At 43.5% G+C, this 22,115-nt stretch overlaps 1 protein-coding gene across 1 annotated transcript in view; it reads right to left on the reverse strand.

Moving 5' to 3' along the window:
* FBXO42 (F-box protein 42) overlaps positions 1 to 21,494 on the reverse strand; it is a 1,015,376-nt gene extending 993,882 nt beyond the window's left edge. Inside the window, exon 1 of the mRNA XM_069611109.1 lies at positions 21,316 to 21,494. Within this exon, the coding sequence (XP_069467210.1) occupies positions 21,316 to 21,323 (8 nt within the window). The 5' untranslated portion in view covers positions 21,324 to 21,494. The remainder of the gene's footprint in view (positions 1 to 21,315) is intronic.
* Between the last annotated feature and the right edge of the window lie 621 nt (positions 21,495 to 22,115).

Raw genomic sequence — 22,115 nt, forward strand, 5'->3', positions numbered from 1 at the left:
TTTGGCCGACAAATGATTGTGAAGTTAAGGCAAGTGAGTTCCGCATGACAAGAGATGATTGAGAAAGATATAAATGACAAGATTGGCAAGAGTGAACCCAAAGGAGGGATGCCGATAAAAGGGAGCAAAGTCTAAAGTCCAGAAACACAGTATGTTGACAGGAGTGAACCCGACCGAGGGATGTCCACAGTGAACTGTATAGTAAAAGTTGGCAAGAGTGAACCCGGCAGAGGGTTGATAACAAAAAAGAGAGAGGCCTGAAGTCCCTAGGACCAGTGTGTTGACAGGAGTGAACCCGACCGAGGGATGTCCACGGTGAACTGTTTTGTAAAGGTTGGCAAGAGTGAACCCGGCAGAGGGAGGCCAACAAAAAGGGGCAAAGCCTAAAGAACTGTTTAAAAAGACATGAAGATTCCTGAATGCAAGAAGTATTTTAAGACCAGGGCAAGTGGATTGTCCCCCTTGGCATGGGGATCTGAGCCCGGCAGAGAGAGATTTTGAAAGAAAAGTCTGAGCCCGATCGAGGGATGTCTAGGGGTCCGAGCCCGAACGAGGGAGATGCAGGGGGTGGAAAGTCATCACCCCAACATTCATTTGGAAAAGAACTTTTTGTTTGTTTGTTTTATTGAAAAGAGACTTTTATTGAAAAGAGACTTAACCATCGAAGAACCTGATTGTTGGTACGGAACTGTCGGCTCATGCTGGGAAAGCTTGAGTGTGTGCTGTGCTCAGGAGATCTACCTTGTCCTGTGCTCAAAACGTGGGGAATGAAGACTCCTGGCAATCACATCCTGACTTATTATTTGTGAACACATCTTTCTTTATTTAAAACCCTATCCCACACTATTTCTGTAATTAGTTGTAAGGATTTGGCAATTGTTTGTTTTTTTAGTATAGGCCTTTTACGTTGACAAGACACCACAAGGACTGCCTTATTTTTCATTTGATGGTCGAAGCTTGCTCCCATCTTAGATTTAGGCTAAAGTTAGATGTTTTTCCACCCTGCATTTACAGTTTAATAAACACTCTTGAACTGTGATCATGTCACGCTCACCTGGGCTCTGCGGGAGTATCAGGGACCTCAGCTGGGCTCTATCGTCTTGTTCTCAGGCAGGTGTGTCTATGTAAAAACCGAGGAAACAGAGAAAGATGGTAAGGCCTTGTGTAGTTAGAAACCACCCTGCTTCCCTTCTGACTGTGACCCCCTTACTCTTGGCGTGTGTATGGGTGCTCACCTTGTAGGACAAGTAGTGTAGCTCTCCATCCTGCTTGTATCCGTAGCAGGGGCGCAGTATTCAGTTCACCAGTTACTCCACTGACATTCAACCAAGAGTCCAGTTCACCAGTTACTCCACTGGCTAGTAACCAAGAGTTCAGCAATATTCAGTTCACCAGTTGCTCCACTGGTCAGTAAGTAGCCCGGGCCACTGTAACTTGAGTTCAGTATTGAGTCCTGCAACATGTAGCCACTACCTTGTGGCTTGCTCACATGCTGCTTGCCCAGACTATCTTGCCGGTAATTTTACTTTCCTTCCCTTTCCTCGGGATTCCGTAATGCGTGGGGGATGTGGGAGGAATTCCAGCGCTGCTATTGAATACCTGCGGACGGGCCGCGCCTCCCGATGAGTGAGACTGCTGTGCGGCGAGGTGATGAGGAAGAGCCGCGGGCCCGATCAGCTGTAGGATGCCGGAGCTGTTGGAGGCATGTCGAGCGGGCAGCAGCGGAGGGCCGGAGCTGGAGTGGGCGTGTTCCTGCGGGGCCGCGGACCGCTAGGCAGAAGCGGAGGGCCGGAGCTGGCGTGTTCTTACAGGCCGCGGACCCGATCAGCTGTCTTTGCCAACACTGAAGACGGATTAGCTGCTGAGGGGCCGCGGACCCGATGATGGCAACTAAAGTCCTCGGGAGAGCGCGAGAGTTCCAAACTGGCTGGTTTTTCTGGCCTGATCACGGAGAGCGTGCTGCTGCCTGAACAGCTCAACGTGAAGCGTGCAGGGGAGTTTGGGTGTGGCTTATTTAGCAGCCATCCTTAGCCACACCCAGAGACTAGACAGCAACTTCCCATGGATTGCGGGCTTGTTTTCCCACCATGTTGGATGGCCATTCCTGCAATCAGTGCCATAAGCACCATGCCTGGGTCCAACTGGGCTCGCTCTTCATTTTCCTGTCGCTCTTCATTTTCCTGATGGGGGAATGAACCCTATAGGAGTGCCTAGGTGCAACTGTGTGTGCCCAAGACCTAGCATTGGTGGAAGCAAGTGTTGTTGGTTTGGAGGTTGTGACAGATCACTTGTGTCTATCTTTACTGTTGCCACCACAAATTCCTTTCTGTAATCCTGTAGGTTAAGTGGTGCATTTGAAACCATACGACTTCAAGAAGCCTGCAAAAAGATTGTCATTGAATAAGTGGAAAATAAGTTAAAAGCTATCATTGAACCCTCTTCCAGTCCCTGGTCCTCTCCCTTAGTATTGTTGACAAAACCTGACCAGAGCTGGAGAGTCTGCATAGGCTTCAGAAGGGTAAATTTAATTTCCTCCTTCGATGCCTAGCCCATGCCCCGTATTCACAACTTAGTAGACAAATTGGGAGATGCTGCCTATTTGTCGACCTAACACCTTATGAAAGGGTACTGGCAGATCCCGCTACATGGGCCAGACAGAGAAAAAACAGATTTTTCAACCCAAACAGGACTGTTCCAATTTAAAGTCTTGACCTTTGGACTCCATGGTGCCTCTGCTACGTTTCAAAGATTAATGGATAGAATTTTCAACCTTATTCTAGTTTCAGCGGGGGACACATTGATGACATTGTAGTATATAGCAAGACATGGGAAGAACATCTCCATCACCTATATACCATCATGAGGGCTCTGCATAAAACTGGGCTCACAGTCAACCCAGAAAAGTGTAAATTGGCCCAGTCAGCTGTAAAATAGCTTGGCGTCTTCGTAGGGAACGGTAGTGTACAACCCCAAAATGGAAAAAGTAAAGGCAGTCCTTGAAGCACCAACACCTAAAACCAAAAGAGATTTAAGAGCCTTCTTGGGATTGATAGGGTACTATCGTAGGTGTATCCCAAATATTTCTGATAAAACCTCCAGACTGACCGATAAGCTTAGAAATGCAGAACCGCAAAGACTCCAGTGGAAAGATTAGGATGACGCTTGTTAAAACAATTTACAGCAAACCATATGCCAAAATCCCATTTAGAAGGTAGCTGACCTTTCCAAAGATTTAATTCTTCAAACGAATGCTTCCCTGACTGGATTAGTTGCCGTCTTATCACAGAGTCATGACGGCTTAGAACACCCTATACTATTTATTTATTTATTCATATTTGTTGAGCGCACAGCAGCCCTTGGGCATCGTGGTGCTTGTTACAGATAATGATCAAACTTAGTTACAGAGATTGGGGCAGAGCTTAGTTGTAGAAAGGAAGCCAGGAAAAACATAGTAACATACTTAACACCATACATTTTATGTGATATACATAGTGCAATGAAAGAAGATGTGTGGAGGTGTATGAGATGTAGGAGGTTGATGTGGCAGGGGCAAAAGGGAAGGAGTTAATTGAAGAGGGCAGTTTTCAAGTGTTTCAGGAAGGCTATGAGGGACGTCTTAGGTCTGAGGGCAGTGGGGAGAGCGTTCCAGAGTTTAGGGGCTTAGGGAAGTAGAAAACTCTTTCCCAGGGAGATAAATTACTCAGTTTTGGAGTAAGAAGCTCTTGCTTTAAAATGGGCCACCCTACATCTCAAGTACTATCTATTAGGAAGAAAATTCAAATTAATCAACGACCACTCTTCCCTTGTATGGCTAAGTCGGTGAAAGGAATCAAATCTGTGGGTTATGCAATGGTTTCTGGACTTGCAAAGTTACTGCTTCACAGTGGAACATAGAAAGGGAAAAGACCAGGGTAATGTGGGTTTCCTTTCGAGGTTCACCTGTGTAGCAGTCCTGTCATATACCATAGGGGAAGAGGAAGTGGAAAAACCTGAAGGTGTTTCACAGCTGAGTCTGCAGGGATCCCTTTTTCAGGAGGCCAGAGAAGGGCCATCGCTGTTGGATCCAGACCCTAGGAGTGGACAAGCGAGGGAGGATCAACTGGGTAGGGGGTCCTTGGGCAGTGGGGAGGAGACACCAGAAGGTGAGACATGGTATCCACCATTTCACGACAGTTATTTGCCCCATATTACCTCTACCTTTATGGGATACTTCAACTCCCCTCCTTTCCTTATCAGCCCAATACTGAGACGGGGAAGAGGAAGACTGAGACTAGGAAGATTACCGCTAGCAACATGCACTGCCCTTGTCCCACTAATAAGGTCAGGCAAGGTCAGTCACTCAGTCACAATCACACACCTGAAACTCATGGACTGCTATCCAAACTATAAAAGGTGAAGCAAAGAAAGACACAGAGAGCGAGACCGGGCCCAAGAAGGAAGGCCAGCTGGATGGCAAGATGGAGGGGCAGCTGACAGAGAGCTGCAGAGAATGAGGCCAGGGAGAATGGGACGCTGAGACGCTGACAGGCTGTAAATTGAGGCAGAAGAAAGTGTGGCGAGGGAGCTGTGTCTCCAAGAAGCCGAGAGAGTTCAGAGAAGAGAGCCAAGAGGCTGGCAATTCCCTTTCCTCAATGTGCCAGCAAACTGCTTGTTTCCTCACGGGGTAGCAAGATCACCCGGGAGTATCTGAGGGGCAGGTGGGCAAGACCCTGACCTCGACAAGCTGAAAACAGAAGGACGCGCGAAAGCAAACGCAGCCGGTGAATTCAAAGGAAGGGAGAACCCGGTTTGTGTTACACCCAATTGTGGAAAGCTACAGTGTTGCCCGCAAGGCTACGAATTGAAGGACAAAGACATTGAACTGAAAGTTTGAATGTATTTAGCCAGAGAGGGAGCCAATGAGAAACAAAGTAATGGAGCGGAGCCGTGTGAGAATGCACGTTGTTAAATGCTTCCTGAAAGATAACAGAACAATGGATAATGAAAGCGAAATGTGTTGAAAGCCATTGAAGGAAAGGGCACGAGGGAAAGAGAGCGTGCAGAGATCCCGAAAGGCTAAGGTGAAAATGAACTAATATTTCTGTGAAAGACTAACAGAGTGGCCGTGGGCCCAACCAAATGAACTATATGGTAGATTAGTACTGAGGTGTAACCTGAAAGGGATGCGCTAATTCTCCTGAACTATATGTGTGTGTGTCACCTGCAGCAGTATCAGCATTGGGGGCACCCCTAACCCTCCCAAAATTAGCAAAACATGAAGTATAATGCTACATACTGTAAACTATCTGAAAACGTATATACTGGAAAGGATACGCCATGGAAATTAACTATAAGCCAAAAATATTTATCTTACTCTTTCAGAACTACAAGCCAAGTGATAATTCTCGTAGTAAAGTGACAGGACACAGAAGCTTATAACGGAAATAATTTACGGTGATCAACACCAGTAGGGGTAAGTGAGTTATAACTATATATAATTCCAGAGGATACTAACATGTCCAAATGGAATTTCTGAACCAACTATTGATTACGCTTGCCAACAGAAACTGACTGCTCAAAGAAGTTGGTGAGTTGAAATCAGTCTAATAATGATGGCACTTAAGACACTGATACAAGGGTGATACTAGAATACATGTAGGAAGGGGTTTCACACATACAGCATGATGCCAAACCGGATGATCACGTTACTAATAACACACCCATGGTGCTAGAGTATAGATCACAATATTATAGCAGTATAATTGAGTGAATCCTGGCAGATCTCACATGGCATGGTATGAGATTAACAACGACCAATAGATGAACACCTTTGTAAGAGGAGGCAATATGGATGATGTATTGAGATGTCAGCATGAATCTTAAATAATATCGTAAGCCAATGCCAGCATGGCATTTTCTAGAATGAATCTATAACTGACAGACTGTTTCTACTCTGCTATTTCTCCCAATGCCATCTCACCTGATATCATAATGCAATTGGTATGTAACTATAATTTTTGTTTATTTTGAAACAAATTCTGTATTATTCTGCTAATGTATAGTCATGAAAATGTAACACTGTACAATCATTTGTAATATCTGTTATCATTTTTTGGCAATCATTATGTACAGCCTTGAGAAGGACCAGAGGTCGAAACACGTGTCGTGTTAAAACGGGATGGCACATCTGCAATGTTTTAGGCATTTTCTTTTTGAATGTTAATTTAGGACATAGATGATTGCTGTCATAGCTCTGTTTGTCTGCATTATACTTCACGTTTTGCAAATTAACTATATGGTTCTGTGAAAAAAGGAACAGAGTGGCCGACGGCCTGTTCTGCAAAGCCAAATGCAAGAGGCACAGACATTGAGAAGTCAACCCTATTGTCAGAGTGGTCACGCACAGGGGTGAGAATACTGTGCGGTTGCCAAAGTCTCTGGCACGGCGATGATGATAAGGACGCTGCTGGCGGAGACGTCACGCATGGGGGTGATAATACTATGCATTTGCGAAGGTCTCTGACAGGTGAACATTGTGAAAGAGAAGTACAAAGGTTGGGAAAAGGAGTTCTCACATAGCTCCGTGAAGCAGAGCAGTTTAGCTGGAAAGTGTTTCAACCATGTTTAAGTGTTTGAAGACAGGGAAGGACAGCCTGTGAAAGTAACTAAGAAGGAACTTTGTGAATATCTGTTTGTTTGCGAATTGTGAAACCGGATGAAGGAAGCCCGAAGGAATCCATTGAAGAGAACTGTGATGCAAGTTGAACTGACATTGAAATAGGTGAGGGAAGCCTAACAGATTTATGGGAAATCTTTGAACTGGGCATACTATCCACCTTGAAGGAACTTTGTAAGAACCCTGGTGAACTGAACTTGGGGAATGGAGTGGTGAGCCACTTTCATTGCCATTCTGACATTATTTTGATACACTCTTTATTTTCATACATTTTCCCCACACTTTTTTAAATGATTATTTATTTATTTATTGTTTGAGTTTGTAAAAACCTTTACAATGGTACGAATTAATATAAAACAATACAAAAAAAGTGACTTAATACAAATTACTACACATTCATTATCATTTCATTTCATAGATAGTTAAAGGATTTTCCATTATTACATTACATAATCATGTCCTTCATTGGTAAAACAGTATTTACAATCAAATTAAAGTTAAAATTGAAGTTAAAACCCTAGAAAACTTTACATACTTTTTTTTTAGGAAACTCAGTACTGCTAGCTTCAGATGTACAGACTTTCGGTGCATGAAATTCATCCATAATAGGAATAAAGAAACACATTCAGTATTAGAGACAAATTTACTAAAATATTCTGACACTTAAAGACAGGACATATGAGTAGCAAATGTGGCAAAGTTTCCACATCTGTCGGGTTCAGATAATGGGCCTCATTATGAGTCTGGCGGTAACCCTGCCGGTGCTACTTGGGGGGATTCCCGCTGGACTCATAACATGTTACCGGCACCTAGCTTCCCGGTGCCACCGGGAGTTTAAAAGTCCTGGCGGACCGTGAAGCTGGGTGCCGGTAAAAGTTAGTCCCCATTCCCATGGAGTCCAACAGGACTCCATGGGAATGGGTTCACAGAAGCATTGGTACTGTAACTAACAGTGCCGATGCTTCCGTGGTGAGTTTGCCTACTGGGGCCGCTGCGCCCGGCAGGGTCAGCCCTGTCAGGCGCAACGGCCCTGGCAGGCAAACTTGTCATTTGGCGATCCAGAATTAAGGATGCCGGTAAGCTTACCAGCACCCTTGTTTCCGGAACGGGAAGTTCGTAATGAGTCCATGTCTACAAATTGCTTTTTCCCACGCTCAATCTTTCTCTTACACTTGATATTTCCTTAGTTAACATCACATTGAATCTGAATCGCATGAAGTTATTCCTAGTGATTTTAGATGGGAAGTGACTTAAATACGATTCTACGGCTCCTGTGTACTGGCCTTCATCCAGTAATTGTTGAATAAGTCCCTCCTTCCGGAGACCATTTTTAAGCTCATTACCCAGTAAACAATAAAAGTTATAATCCGTGTTTATCAAGCATTTCCCTAGTAAATTCAGTCTTTTCCATGTTACAATGCTCTGAATTGGATGCAATCCTAATTCATAGCATATTACTGTATATGGAACACATTTAGGTATGTGATAATATTTCAGTTCAGATAATATCCAAAAAGGAAAGAATTCCAGCCCATAACAGAGTCTTGGAATAACCTTCATTTTATAAAACTTCAATGTAGGAAGAATAACAAGTTTGTCATATTTCCTATCGACCACTTTCATTTGTGAGGCCATTTTTAAAACCTTCACCTTCAGGTCATTTCTATAGAAGCATTTAGAGTGATTTGCCACTACAGGGAACCCTAAATATACCATCTTTGATTTTTCTTGTAGTTTAGTATGGTCCAGCCACCAAGTAAATTGGTATTTTTCTGTGACCCGCACCATTCAATCTCACAATCATAGTTTTTGCAGGATTTATTACTATTTGGGAGAACTCATATTAGCAAAAAGCCTCTATCAGTCTCTGCAGACCAACAAGCGTATGATCCACGAGAACAAAGTCATCCGTATATGCTACTCAAACGATTTTTAAACTACCAATTTTTGGGGATACAAAGGATGCTTCCTTTAAGACCCTACCAACATCTGCAACATAAAGATTCAATAGAATTCATGTAACATACAACCTTGTCTCAATCTATTGGAGGTGATAATGGGACCTGTCAACAGGCCTTCTGAATTGAGCCTGACCTGAATCTTAGTATCATTGTGTAAGCGTATCAGAATGTTTGGTAGAACCCTAGGGATACTGAATGTATCAATTTTTATATACAGGATTTGAAGATCTACCTAGTCATACATAAGCCCATTGACGCCAGGTTCACTGGAGGAGAGTGTGCCTCCAAGACTTGTCTCTGTAGGATACTCAACAACAATACACCACAATCTATAACCAAGGATCACCTAAATGCTATTTGCCTATAGTCCAGTATGTATTTTTATAAACTCCAGACTTTGATGTGTTCCCAGATGATACACACAAATATCTTTGAATCAGCGTCCATTATTGCTATGGCTCTGTAATTGAGTGGAGATGTTCTTAAAACTTTTTTAAAAATGGGTACGACTGTTACGCTCACCTGGCTCCCACAGGGGCGTCGATCTGAACTGGACAGCTGCGGTCTCCACCAATGTGACACGTAGTGCCGAGATGATGGACTGGACTGGCCCACCTAGCTTCGTTTGCTTGGCCCGTAGGAATATTCTTCTGCATGTGGAGAAAGGGAATTAACCACCCGTGGAGTTGAGCGTTAACCCCCCCCCCCACTCCCACTCTTCTCCCCACTGATCACCTTTGATGTCCCCTCTTATAGTCTCACCTAATGGTTTGGAAAGATGAGCTCTCCATCCTGCATTGAGCGCAGGGGCGCGTAGATAACCAGTTGCTTCACTGGCTCGAAGGAATAGGTGAGTTCCAGAACAATATTGACTCTGAGATTTCTGGCAAGACGCCGTAAGTATGTAGTTTGTAAGAGTTCAAATGTCTGACTTTCACTCTTGTCTGATTCCTTGCAGGTTGCAGCTTGACCCTAGCGAAGAGTTCCTCGTGGCAACCGGTAATATTCAGGTAACGATTTGTATTATCCAACACAGTTCGATAAAATAATGTCAGTATGTAACCTGTTGCTTTCTCCCTTATTCAGGCGCTGAGAGAAAGTATGAAGTCTCGGGGAATAATGCCTCCGGCGGTAAAATCTGGTAAGTCTATTGTGGTGAGGAGGTTTCCCGTTGTTTGTCCCTTTGTTTCACCTTGCTGTCCTTTTGTTTTCCCCTTAGGGTCCGGGGTTCGGAGAGGATGCAGTGGAAGCTGCGCCGACCCGTGAAGAGGAATAGTACCCCGGGTGGTAAAATCAGGTAAGTCTATGGGGGGGTAACTAATATTGCCTCTGTTTATTCCCTTGGCTCACCTTGCTATTCTTGTGTTCCCCTTAGGTGCCGGAGTGCGGCGGGAACATGCAGAAGGATGCGGTGGAATGGAAGATGCTGCGAAATCCGGTGAGTTCAGCGCGGCGCTGCAGCAGGCGAGGTGACGCGCATAAAATAACTTCTTTCTTCCAGCTCGAAGGCGCGGTGGATCGGGAATTCAGGTAAGGATCAAAGGTATTGCTCTTGTTCTAACCTTTTCTCCTTCTTTCTCCCTTTTTCTAGGAGCTCCAGACTCGAGGCGGGCGTGGCAGAAGACTGGATGCAGACTTGCAGGCACGGTGAGCGTTACGCTGCTGGATGCAGAATAACACGAAGCGTGTGCTGCTCTTCGGGCGTGGTTTAAATAGCCTCCAAAGTAGTCCCAGATAAGTATTCCTCCCCAGCCCCACCCGAGTAAAAAAATAGTCCCTAGGTAAAGTTGTCCCTTCCAAGCCTCTTTTGGCTTGGAGCTCTTGCAGCATAGTCTGCATCAGGTAAGTTTGCAGCGTGGTCTGCATCAGGTACGTTTTAATCTATGAGCCTGGCGCCTATGGCACCAGGACTGACTCTCCATATGAGCCTGGCACCATAGACGCCAGGACTGCACCCAAATAGCCCCTAGCAGGGGTTGTTGGGTTTGCTTGGAATAACTTGATGCCTGCTTCCGGGGTTTCTGGACTTGGTTTGGGTCACCGGGGGTAGGCATCATGACAGCGACATAGGCTGTTTCCCAACTTAGAGGCGTATTCCTTGTGCCCAGGATGTCCAGTAACAGTATATGTAGAATATTATCCCAGAGTACAGGATTTTGTTTCAACAAGACATTTGTTAGCTGGTTTTGAACCCCCGCTCTAAGAGGAGCTTACCTTCTTAATTATTCTCTCTATAGGCTCTATTGGGAGAGATATTTCCCATTTATGATTCTGGATTTCAGTCAGGGTTTCCTTTTCAGAATCACTGTTATAGATATTCAAAAAGTGTTTAGCCCAAGTCTGTTCAGGAATTGGATTAGTCTGTAATATTTGTTGCTTAATTTCAGTTTGATTAATCGGTGCCCAAAAACTACTCCAGTTATTATCCTTAAGAGAGGCCAGCATACTCTCACCATTCCTTTGATACACAATGTATCGATACTGTTTTAGCCAGTTTCTCAGATTTTGTTTCAATTTACGAATTGACTCCCCTAATTTAATCCTATCAGAGGTAGTTCTCTTGGTGAGACAATTTGCGAGTTCTCTCCTTCTTTTCTGGGACTTGAGCAATATTTGTGCTCATGGATGACTGTGGGTTGTAAAGATTAAATACGTGTATATGAAGTACCCCAAGGCGCCTGCCTCTCTGCTCTCCTATTTCACCTCTATCTGACGACGCTACCAGGAATGATCTGTGTGCACAACCTCTCCTGTTACAACTACGCCAATGATACCCAAATTATCCTGAGAATTCCCAAAACAAGCACCAACCCACGCCTGACCTTGAAGCTTGCCTTAGTGATATTGACCTATCGATGACAAAAAAAATCACCTCCTTTTGAACCCAGATAAAACTGAAATCATGGTGTGCTGCAATACTGCCCTTCTCCCTCAACCACACCAGTGGACCCCCTCCCTTGCTACCCTCACCCACCTCCCTCCAAAACAGTCGAAAACATTGGCTGCACTATGGACTCTGAACTAACTCTCTCCTGTCAGATCAGTAATGTATCAAAATCCTGTCACTTCCATCTCAAATTCCTTAGACACATTTCCCTTACCGCACCTACCCCAACCAACTCTGCGCTGTTATACCCATTGTTATGTCGAGACTCCTTATACCTGGGAGCAACGGCATACTAACTTCTACATCACACCACATCTCACCCGCTCTCCGCAACCTTCACTGGCTCCCTGTAGGATGAATGGCCACCTTCAAGACCCTATGCATTACACACCGAGCAGTGCACAAGACGGCCCAACGTACCTACAAGAGAAGATTAAACCCTACCTTCCTTCACGCATCCTAAGATCAAGCACTGCCCTCTTGCTAGTGATTCCAACCTCCAATTCAGCCAGGATTGGAGGATCTGCCTTCTCAACCATGGCTCCAAGACTGTGGAACTCACTCCCCCCACACATTCGACACACCCAAGACTACATGGGCTTCGGCAAAGCTCTAAAAACCTGGCTCTTTCTGTAAACATGACTAAGACCATCTAGGGCAACTGAGTACTGCTATCACGAAGCGCATTAATGTAATCCAGAACAGCGGGCTCGTAAGAATAAATCATCCATTCCAGACACTCACCTCTCCTACTAGTATGCTCACTCTCTACACCAACACAGAATAGGGTGCAGCTACACCCCGATCAATTTCGGCCTAGCTGCTCACATAGGAACAATACTCTATGAGCACCTCAACATCCAGCTAGGATGCAGCTACACCCCACGAAAAAATCAGCCTGCTGCACACATAAACGTCCTACACAGGCCTAATGCCGCCAGAATGCAGTCTAGGAGATCAACCACCACACTGCACACATTCAACTGATCTCGCAAAACCAACATACCTAAGGTTAGGTTGCAACTACCATAAACCAATCGCATCAGCTGCTCACATATTGAGTGCACCCAAGTACCCTATAACACCCCACTCTCTCAACTGACTTGGACTCCGGTCCCCAAAGGGCGTTCAACCCACAAGCGCTTTGAGGTCATACCAATGATATATAGAGTGCTATATAAATGCCAAATAACATAACATAACATTATGTGGCCTAGTATTGGAATTATTTTTATAGCTCTCCTTTAACATTAGATCATCCATCACATTCTTCATATATCATTGTAGAGCAGATAAGCAACTTTGTTTATAGAAATGAATTGTCAAAGTCTCTCATCATAACATTATTAAAGCAGTCTGTCTTTGATTTATTCCAAGTGATTCTGTTGCCCATGACATTGGATCGAAGTGCTGTCATAAGGGTTTGGTTCATCCTGACATCCTCCTCCCAATGTAATCTCATGCTTAACCATGGACGATCACTATATTTGTTACATGTTACCTGAAATTTATCAGTTTGGGTATATAAAAAATGTGTAGCAAAAATATAATCTATTATAGAATGGACCCTTCTGGATGACCAGGTGGGTAAATCGTTCGGCACTTTAAACAGGCCCCATCCTTCAATTAGATTTAGCCATTTTGTGGCATGTATTTTTTTCCGCCTATCATGGCCAACTGTCCGATCAGCATACATTAGGTACTCTTGGTTCTTCATACACTCTATAGTACAATCACCGTTAAAATCGCCCGCTATTACTATTTCCCTCCCAGGGTAATTAATAAACCAATCTTCAATCTTAGTGCAAGGGCATTCAACAGCTTATCCAGGTCTTCGAGAGGGTTCCAGTATACATTAATCTAAAGAACATTCAGACCATTTAAATTTGCGTCATGAGTAATGACAGTTACCAATATGCACTTTGAGATCGTCCATTCTTCAATCTTACGCAGACCTCTCCATTACAAAGGGCTAGTGACAATCCTCCCTTAGTATACACCCTATTCCCTTGTATTACAGTCCTACTTGATATGTCATAATCATCGAAAACGGGACTCCCAACCAACCGGGTCTCTTGTAAAAAAAAGAATGTCTTACCTCTGCAGAATTTCTCCCAATTGTATATCGGTCTGCAACCTAAATAAGCCCTCAACATTTCAGGACAAAAAATCGAGGCTAGCCATTCTAATAAAGTTGTTGATTCATATTTTTCAATTGTGAAATAGACTCTCTTAGAATTCATGCTAACCAAAGCCAGTTTGTTTCTTCATTGTTAATAGGGTTCGTATCTGCCCTGCAGGCCTTTTTTTATGGAGGTCAGAGGCAGACTTAGGATCCAAGATCCTTTCATTTTCATGCCTCTTCTCCTCTTGTCCCATTTCCATTACAAAAGGCATCAAGTCATAGCCCGGTTTCTGAAGATTGGCTGTCTCTTTCATGAGGGTATCACGCACAAATGTAGATGGAATTACTAACCTTACATAATCATAACAAAAAGGATGTATAAAATCTACAAGCTTACTGTCTCTAGAAGCTATTAAGCGGATGTCAGGGATCTCGCCGAGCAACGCCAAAATTCTACTTCGGCTCAGCGACTCCTCAAACATATAATTAAGAATAAGACATGGATCTCCCAGGAATATTGGAACCCTCAATTGAAGCAAATTATCATCCTCTCCCCATCACCTTTTTCCTCTATTACGTGATTCCTGAAAGGCCCCATCACATTCATTGCTGTAATTTACTTATCCCTCATTTGCTTCAGAGTTTAAGTGGGTCTGAACAGATATGCATTACTCCTTCTAGTAACATCGGAGGTGATCTTGGACCTTTCAGAGATCATATTTGTTCCCTTTTTAACACTGCTATCCCCAGCTATTCTCCTTTGCGACATATAACATTTGTTTTCCTGCCTTTCTAGCTTCGTTTTCTTGCCACCTACTGCCCCCAAGCTTTCATGAGAATTAGAAATGGCTTGCCCTCCATCATGAAACACCTTAGGTACCATCTCACCCAGGCGTAGCTGAGAACATCGTTGAGATATGATGTTTTTGACCAGATTTCTAACCTCTGCTTCAATTAAGGTCAGTGCTTTTTCCTCCACCCTAGAAGGGACGGAGGGAGCACACTGAGATTGGTTCTTGTTTGTAGGACACGACTTTTGTGTCTGCTCATTTCTACTCATAGCTTCCATACTAGATGCAATGTGACTTCCCAACAGTCGTTTCCAATTTCCTCTTGTGTATCAACTATTTTAGTAGACGCAAGAGCCTGTTTTATCGGATATCATAATCTTTGGGGAATGTATCATTGGAAGAGTACTCTTAAGTATATCATATATTGGTTTCCCCAAGCTGTGTCTTTCATCTGTTGTGTAGCTGTGTTTTTCCCTTTTTCTTATTTTAATGAGCCCACCAATCTAATGTTAGAGTCAACATGAGCTTGTGACGATGTTATATCTACAACTTCCATCAGTTCGCCCTCATCATCGTTGTTCCTGTCATTGGACCAGGAAATAATCGGGTCCCTCGTTTCTTGAAAGTCTTGACATTCTTGCAATGCTAATGTGCGTAAATATTTGCATGAAAATGTTTTAGAGGTTTTTAGTTCCATTAATTGATTCTGTTTATTATTTTTCCCCCTTTTAAAAAAAATGTTGTTAGTGATGTCACACGTTACCAATGTGTCATTCTCAGTACTCCCGTTACCATTTGTTCTTGTTGTTTGCGATTGAAGTGTGAGATCCACTTCCAGATTCATAGAGGACCATCAGTTGCTTTAACAGTCTGCAGTAAGCCAGCTAGATCAATTGATGTCTGAACATCGCATTTCATGTTATTTGTTTGGTATGCGTTTGTTTCTCCTGTTGATTGTGTAATGAAGTTAAAGTGGTGGAGATGTCAATTAAATATCGAGTATGTGTTTTAGTTCACTCATAAGTTGTTCCTGCATACTTTGAATGGCCATGATTAGTGACTTTGTTTTTTCATCCTTTTCCAGTAAAAAATCACTTGGTTTTTGTGCCAAAGACACTTTCTCCACTGTGTCTTCCTTGTCCTGGATATGCTCTGTTATGGCAAGTGTGAGAAACCTTATGGTGTCTCACTTGCTAGTCCCTGGGGATTTGTCATCCAGGTGGCCAGGGCACGGCCATCGCTATTGGATCCAGTTCCTGTGGGTGGACCAGTGTGGGAGGATCACCTGGATGAGGGGTCCTAAGAGAGTGGAAGTGGGACACCGACAGTTGAGATGCAGTACCCCCTTTCTTATAACACCTTTTCCCCATCCTACCCTGTAGGATACTCAGAGGTTCTACCCCCCTCCCTTTTCCAACACATACACTTTCCTACACCGTAACAGACAACAGACCAACACCAGGGCTGTTTACCTGACATGCCCCAACACAAGGGTCAGGCAGAGTCAGGCAATTAACAATAACTACGCACACCTGACGGCCCTTTGCCTTCCCCCCAATGATAAAAGTCGGAGCACATAAGCACACTTCGAGCAAGGCCAAACGCACAAGGAAGCAACCTTTCCAGACCGGTAGCTCAAGCGAAGTAGAACAGCAGTGAGACCAGGAGGGAAGACAAGGAAGGAATTGTCCTTGCCCTTTTCATCTCAGACCCGCAAAGCCTCCGAAAGTGAAATCATAGAACCGGGAAGCTCAGCTGGCCTGTTGTGCGAAAGGTGTCAACGGCATACAGAGCCCTCCCGCGCTGATACCCAAATTTGGGAGAGGCGCTTGCCGCCGTTGTGCTCTCCTTGACTCCCGAGTCAAGAAACTCCAACAGTGCAGCACAGCCAGTGAGTCGCAGAAGACTGATAGTAAACCAAACTGTGGTAAGTCCAAGGTTGCCGGCGGCAACATTGTTGAACAAAGAACGTTTGTGTTTGAACTTTAAAGAAACCCTAGGAAAAAGTCTAGAAGTAGAGTGGTCTGGTGCCGCTGGGGTGCTCATTCGAAGGACTCTGACTGGAGCCCTTTTGGGTTGTGGTCTTTTTTTTAAACTATGAGAACCAAGAGGCCTTAGGAGTGGCTGGTGTGGAGTGTCAAAGTGTAGGGAAGAGACTTGGCCCCAGAAGATCCTGGCATTGTTGAAAGGAACTGTAACATCGTGCTGGCGAGGCCAAGGAATGTGCTGTGCTCAAAGGTCCTGCCTTGTCCCGTGCTAAAAACAGGGGGAAGGGAGACCCCCCAGCTATAACATCCTGACTTATCATTTGTGAAAACTTCTTTCCTTTCTTGTGAACACTATCTGACACTCTTTTTTAACTTAGCTGTAGGGACTGGCAGTAGTTTTTTTTAGGATAGAACCTTTTATTTGACAAGACGCTACTAGGACTGCCTTATTATTATTTGATGGTGGAAGCTTGCTCCCATCTTAGATTTAAGTTTAGATTAGGCGTTCTTTTCACCCATTATACAGTTTAATAAACACCCTTGAACTGTGATCACTTGTGTCTGTCTTTACTGATGCCACCATGAGTTCCTTACACATGCATGGTAATCTCTCCCATAAGAGAAATGGGTGGAGTGTCCATTGTGGAACACTCCAGTTGACATACTTCCCCCAAAATATCCTTACTCTGAATTTGATTGTATATATCCAGGGGGAGAGAGTCCATATCCTCCATGTATAGTGATTGTGATGGATCAAGGAAAATTGGCTACTGAATAGTTTCTCCTCCCCCGAGTTCTTTAGTCTTTCCCCCTTCTTTGGAAATAGGCAGTGGTAGGGCCTGAGGTCTGGACATGTTATCTCTTCTATTGGAGAACACAAGTGGGGCTGTTAGAATGTCCCGTCTTGTTGACATTGTTCTTTCCTTTTATTCATGATATTTGGTTAGTGTTACTTTTTTTGTCTGCTAACTTTGATCAAATAGCAATTTGAATGTAAGACCTAACAAAGACTGCAATTAAATGAAGAAGCTCGATACAGCATCAATTTATGTCACCAGGGACCTCTAGTGTCTCTAGGATTTCTCATGCATTTACATAAATGTGTGTACGTTTTAATGTATATCTATATGCAACAGCTTTAGTACCAAGAAAGAGAAAAATTACTTGCGCCCCTTAATTGTTTTTGCAGACACGCAAGGTGCGATCAATTTGCACCCCCTATATAGTAACCCGGGGCAAAGAAATACCTTACACCCACCTTCATTTTTTGCATACGAGAATCACTTCAAACACATTTGCATGCCCCAAAATGCTGCGTTCACTTTGCTTCTCCTGCGTTTCCGTAAGTATTCCAACTGCCAAACAATGTACACTCTGGGAAAAATAATACTCTGACACGATTATAAGAACCTAAGGCAATTTTCACTTTAAATCGTTTCTAATCCAATAGGAAGGAAAGGAACAATCGCGTCCACAGCTAATCAGTAGATACTCAGAAAAGGATGCCGCACTTTCACGACTGCAAGCATCAAAGGCGACGATCACTTTTACTTCCTATCAAGACACATCAAAGAGAGGAGTACAGTTTGCCCACTGTTAAGCAGCAAATACACTATAAATCCTTACTCAAACATGTCAAACAGCACGGAAAAGTGGTGTTTGCTTTACTTCACTACCCACCCTGTCTTCTGCCATTGGCAAAATAAGAGTATATGTACAGACCAGAGGAATAACCGCTACCGGTAGGCAAAACACTGATGTGGCTGCTGGTACTTAAATTATTTTTTGTATTTTGTGTAACCAAGATCCGCATAACAGCTAAGAGCAAGCTGCAAAGCACTCCTAAAATGCATGCACGCAAATGCGCGAGTGCTGGCTGTTTTAGGGTGTTTTCTTTCCAGAGTGTGGGGCTAATCCTTCTCTTTAGTATCCCCAGTTATCGATCAGTTTGTGACGACTCTCAGGTAAGTTGGCCAACCCAGCCAACAGCACTCTGGAAAGCACTCTGAAAATGTGGACATTTTCCCACACTTAATTATTGTGAAACGTGGGGGCAAGTATAGGTTTCTGACACAGACTTTTCCTTTGCTTGACTGTCTGACTGACTTGGACCATTTTATTTTAATTTGATGGTTGAGACAACTCCTATTATAGAATTAGGGCGAGCTAGGAAGTCTCCATCCCCAGTCAAACTTAATAAAGGTGGTGAAACGTGTACCTTTTGTGTCTGTGTCCTTACTTGTGATACCATGCCTGCCTCACATATGGTATTAGGAGTGGGATGTGGCTCAACTGAAACAAGTTGGGGAACCCTGAAGTTTCAGAAATTGACTAACAGAGCCTCAAACCCAACAGCAGCTACAAAGGGCTCCATTGGGTTTGATATATGTAGTAGTAGGGAAGTGTCCATCCCTACGAGAGAAAGGGGATTGATACCTACTGATTTGGTCCTAATACCTCCCTCTGGATGTTATGTCAGACTAGCTCCCAAGTCAGGACTGGCCTCGAAAGTTGCGATTAGACGTACTAGCAGGAGTCATTGGTCCCAATTTCAGGGGAGATATAAAGATTCTCTTACAGAACCATGGAGAGATAGCATTTGAAATCCAACCCGGGGCCGGGGATAAGATACCTCAAGGGATACTTGAAAGAGCTTTGTTCCCCCTGTTAAAGGAAGAAATAGAACAAGAGACTACAGAAAGGGATGCATTGGGTTTTGGAGAGGCTGATAAAAGACCCCAACCAATTTTACCTTCTGGTATTAGTGAAGAAGATTTAGACTTTGCACAAAGGAACGATCCCTTACTATCTGAGCCTTTCTGCAGGTAATACCGGAAGCAGAGGGTAGGGAAAAAGGAGGTCCCTTCTTTTTTCTGAAACAGGGATTGTTAATAAAGGAGAAATCTCAGGGGAAGGTCTATCTAAAACTCAATTGGTAGTACCTCGAAGTCACTGACAGATTGTGCTTGAAATTGCCCTTTCACATCTAACAGGGGGGCATTTAGGACAAGTAAAAACTCAAGCTCAGGTTAGTGGAACATTTTATTGGCCAGGAATACATGCAGAAATCAAACATTTTGTTCCGACATGTGAAATATGTCAGAAGACGAGTACATATATTCCTCCTCCAGCCATGTTTAATCCACTGCCAATAACTGAAGTCCCTTTTTCCAGGATTCTAATGGATGTAATTGGTCCACTTGAAACCACTAAGTTGGGTAATAAATATGTCCTGGTAATTGTTGATTATGCCACAAGATACCCTGAGGCTTTTCCTATGAGAAATAACACAACACAGCAAATATTGAAAAATCTACTTCCATTTTTTTCTGGGGTCGGTTTCCCAAAGGAAATCCTAAAAGACCAAGGTACAAACCTTATGAGTAAGCTTATGGGAGAGACAAAAGAGTTGTTACATATTGCCACCCTGAAAACCTCTGTTTATCACCCTCAAACAGATGGGTTTGTGGAACAATTTAATCAGACCCTCAAAACAATTTTGAGAAAACTGGTTGATAAAGATGGAAAAGATTAGGACCGTATGATTCTTTGGGCCTTGTTCGCTGTAAGAAAAACTGCACAAGCTTCCACCGGTTTTTCACCTTTTGACCTATTGTATGGTTGAGAGCCTAAGGATGTCCGGGACATGCCCCGGGAAATGTGGGAAGAATGAGAAGAGGCCCCGATACCACTCTCTCAAATGCCACCAGATTATGAGAGCATATGGCGTTAGTCTGAATTTTAGTCCATATCCATATGGAGAAAACCCAATACCAGCAAAAGCTTTCCTATGATAAAAAGGTCAATCTTTCTCTGTGGGGCAGACATGTCTAGTCCTCCTCCGTACTTCAGAAAATATGTTAGTCTCAAAGTGGCATGGGCCCTATGAAATAACTGAACAGACAGGGACATGTAATTACAGAGTGTCACAAACTGATAGATGCCATAAAAGTCATATTTACCAATCTTTTAAAAGCTCATGAGATACCCAACAAATTCGCAGCCTACCCAAGAATAACATTTTTAATGATCCTTATATGGGTATGTGTTATCACTTTTGGGACCTAGAATTAAATACTTAGTACTTATATATTTTGAGTTCAACAGGAAAGGCATTTCGCAACTAAATAGAGAGAGGTAGGCAATAGTGTTAAAGCACAGTAGATGCTGTATATATGCAGCAGCTTTCAGGTCAAACATAATCCCGGAGTGGGGTACACACAGACTCCGACTATACAAGGCCAAAACTGGGTTCATATAAAGCATGCAAACCACAGCGATCATATGAGTCACCGAAAGAAGCCTCACAGAAATCAAATCAAAAGAAGGGTGATAAGGGTGGAATGCCATTGAGCACTAGAACTTTGCACTGCAGCAGTAACCATTCAAAAAAAGAACATGTTAAAAGTTCTTCCTGCACATGATTGATGTGATTCTCATTATCGTCTTGCTCACAGTGGGTAGTCAAAGTACCTCTCTTGTTTCTGCAGACGTTTCTATAGTTCATTGAAGCAAGTGTGGCTCTTTTCCCAATGCAAGGTCACAAACAAAAGTGTACAACACGAGTAATACGAGACTTTCGGGTTAATTGGTCAGAGAACAAGAATTGCGCCTCTGTAGATCGGAACAGCTTAGATATGCATGAACAGGTAATGCTGCAGAAATAACACTTAATGGGTCTTCCTAGACAAAAGTGAGTCCCGGGGGCACCGTGTCAAATCCGCTTAAAAAATGAAAGTATTTTAAAACGTATTTCCGGTAATGCTATGGGCAGCTGGCTGCACCTTGCTCCAAATACTTATCCTGCCCGAAATTAAAGCCCAACTCAACTATTGGGGTTTTCATAATGCTGCCGATCGCTACAATACCGCGTCAGACTCATCAAAACAGTAAATCAGGTAAACATACCTCTGCATGTATATGAAGCACGCATATTGTCATAAAAAGAAAACATCCAAACTTTCTTCGGGCACTCACTGGCACAGCACGAATACGGGCACGTGACCGAGCGCTCTAACGCTGCAGCACAATAGGCAGAGTGCCACCATGGCAACAGCTCAAGCACAGACGTAAAGTCGTTAAATCCACTGTTATCCCAGAAGTTACTGGAACGGATTAGCATGTTCAGTTCCGCTTATCCACAGCAGCAAAGGTTACCCATGATGCTCCCACCATCAGCAAGGCTTCCGGATTAAGAATACGGAAGCCGCATATTAGAGAAAAGCACATTTGATGATTCAATGGAGGCTCGAGGAAGAGAGTCCAACTGAACTTCTATAACGGCAGCAGTATGTTAAAAATAAGCAAAGTAACGGTTTAACACCAGGAGAAAAGCAGTGCATATTATTATTATCAAAAACTCTCAAGAATAAATGTAACAAGTGTCAGCGAGCAGCATCAATGCATCAATTTCTTGCCTTTGAAGGGGGAGTTTTCCCTTTTTTCCCCACATTGAAGGCATTCAAAAAAGTTCTTGGCATTGTGATGGTCAGTGAAAGCGTGTGTCACCCCTTCCACTACAACCTTAAAAATGCCTGGATAGACCATATAATGTAAAATATTTTTTTCCCTTACTAGTCTCTTCGAGTCAACAAAAAGCTTCCCTTGTACCGCAATGTCACTGCTATAGTCATTGAAAAGCATTACTTTGTGCTCATTCCGTTTAAGGTCTCCCAGTTCTCTTGCTTTCTTGAGCAGGTGTTCCTTGG

This window comes from Ambystoma mexicanum, chromosome 8 (genome assembly GCF_040938575.1).
Source record: "Ambystoma mexicanum isolate Mex_15411 chromosome 8, UKY_AmexF1_1, whole genome shotgun sequence".
NCBI classification, from domain to species: domain Eukaryota; kingdom Metazoa; phylum Chordata; class Amphibia; order Caudata; family Ambystomatidae; genus Ambystoma; species Ambystoma mexicanum.